The sequence below is a fragment of the Echinococcus granulosus genome (genome assembly GCF_000524195.1).
Source record: "Echinococcus granulosus chromosome Unknown EG_S00360, whole genome shotgun sequence".
In the NCBI taxonomy this organism is placed as follows: domain Eukaryota; kingdom Metazoa; phylum Platyhelminthes; class Cestoda; order Cyclophyllidea; family Taeniidae; genus Echinococcus; species Echinococcus granulosus.
The window spans coordinates 3,655-5,742 of NW_020170740.1; the positions used below are offsets into that span (position 1 = coordinate 3,655).

The following is a 2,088-nucleotide window of genomic DNA, read 5'->3' on the forward strand; positions in this document are numbered from 1 at the left end:
CAATCAAATTGCTTTGACTACATTCACTTACTTGACAGCAGACGAGTTCAAGTAGTCCTAATATTAATCCCTGCAAAATCTCAGAGCATAGTCTTCAAATTGCCAATCGCGGAAATCGTCACTAAACAGGGAAATGTACTCTTCTCGACCTTGCGCATAGTAATGGATATGCCACAGCAGTAGTAGCTACAAACATAACATTGTGATCTCAGCACTCATGTCAAAGTCGGATGTTAATCCGAATACAATTGAAGCCTCCTGCATACCATGTCGGTTAGTCAATCATCATCTGTCAGGCTATTTCATATTCAGTGTGCTACAATACATAAGATGGTCACCAATGCACCTACACATTTGATTACAAAGCCTTGCATAGTTGTGATTTTTATCCTCGATTCCATTTCACATGCCTATTGTATTCTTCTCGAACAGCAATTGTAATTAGCCCTGTTTCTTCTGCATCCTCCTCAGTCTTGGGCAACAAGCAAGCAAGCAAGCAAGCAAAATAGGTGTGGATTTTCTGGAAAGCATAGGGTGAGGAAAAGTTATCAAAAAAGGCAGGATACAAAAGTTAAGTATTGTCCCAATAGCTACTATGTGCCACCATGACATCCGAGTTCTGACTCGATCTGAATTTATACTCTCCATGGTCAAACATGGTATTAACATGGTGTAGGGGAATGCCCAGTTTAAATGCCAGTAGACCCAGGTACACGTCTTCGTGCACGTAATTGTACCGCGTGTACGCCGACCCAATCGCCATGTCGTCCACGATGTCAGCTCCTATTAACTGACTGAATCCACGTGGATAAGCACACATCACATCCCAAGGAATTTCGCGGAATGACAGATACAGCTTACGCAGTGGTGATCGGTTAGCTCCATCGCCGTTAGCTATGCGCCCGAAAATGGATGTCCTCTTTTTGTCTCTTGGAATTGAGGCTAGGAATTTCATCAGCATGGCAACATCCATTCTGTGGTCATCGTCGATTATCATGAAGACGTCGTTATGTACTTTATCACAGAAGGCTGAAATCCAACGTAGGTTGGTCACCGTTTTCCATGTGAGATTGAAGTAAGTGTCCTCGTAGTCAGCCAGCACAATGTCATCGTACCTCCGCATCTCCCTCTCGATGTTCTGCATCACCTCACCACCTCTCCCATTGTATGCATCCATCAGATCACCAAACGGTCCCTCCAGCACTGTCGTATGACCATCGCGGTTGAATATGCGTCCTCCATGCTGTCGTGGTATCCCCAGGCTGAACACGATTCCCAGTTTCGTGTTTGGATTGAGGTCTTTCTGGTGTTGCATAAATGCACGGAACAGTCTCCGTCTCTCCCAAGCCAATATTCCACTTTTAACAACCACCACCAAATCGTACTTGGTACCGTTTGAACAGACTGATTTGCTGGTATTCCGAATGTGAATTGGGAAGTTGTAATTGGGCGTCTAAAATGAGGAAAGAAGGTGACTCATTGGTCTGCGTTAACCTCGGTTCGGCGATGCGCATCGGTAGCTACGTTGTCGAGGCAACTGCCTACTTGTGCACGCTTGACAAGAGAGCATGTGGGGTGTCATGTGGCCGTTTCCATCCTCCTCATCCCCTCTACACTCAGCATATCTAATGCGAAAAACGAGTGTAACTATCACTCGTGCAAACGCATCCTCATTTGCATTCGTTTGAGTCAATTCGATGCAGCGATACGGCCATTGGATTAAAATGGAGGAAACGAATTAAATGCCAAATGTGAAGTGTTAAATTTACCACGGATACAGGTGAACCCGACTTAATTGCCTCGACTACTATCTGGATTGGCACATCCTGTGGGTAGGTGCGATAGACGTTGGGATAAATAGCCTGCTTCCAGACGGATCGGGGACATTCTCCAATCGTCTTGAACGAAACCCACGTTCCATTCGCCTCCACATTGAAAAGACTTTGAATTGGATAGGTAGTAATCGAGTCATTTGCTGACGCATCGGAATGCAGTCGGATGCAGAGTGTAAAGTTGTAAGTGTTGTTTTCAGTTCGAATTTCATCCGGCGTTGCAGGAGGCCATCTGCAATAAAATGGACTCGTGTGT

At 45.2% G+C, this 2,088-nt stretch overlaps 1 protein-coding gene across 1 annotated transcript in view; it reads right to left on the reverse strand. All coding sequences in view use genetic code 11, as the record gives it.

The window, feature by feature from the left end:
* Positions 1 to 571: 571 nt before the first annotated feature.
* The window catches only part of EGR_11071 (UDP-GlcNAc:betaGal beta-1,3-N-acetylglucosaminyltransferase), a gene marked incomplete at both ends in the record, with an annotated part of 1,788 nt that continues 271 nt past the window's right edge, over positions 572 to 2,088 (reverse strand). The window contains 2 exons of the mRNA XM_024500320.1: positions 572 to 1,453; positions 1,770 to 2,064. Of these exons, the coding sequence (XP_024345267.1) occupies positions 572 to 1,453; positions 1,770 to 2,064 (1,177 nt within the window). The remainder of the gene's footprint in view (positions 1,454 to 1,769; positions 2,065 to 2,088) is intronic.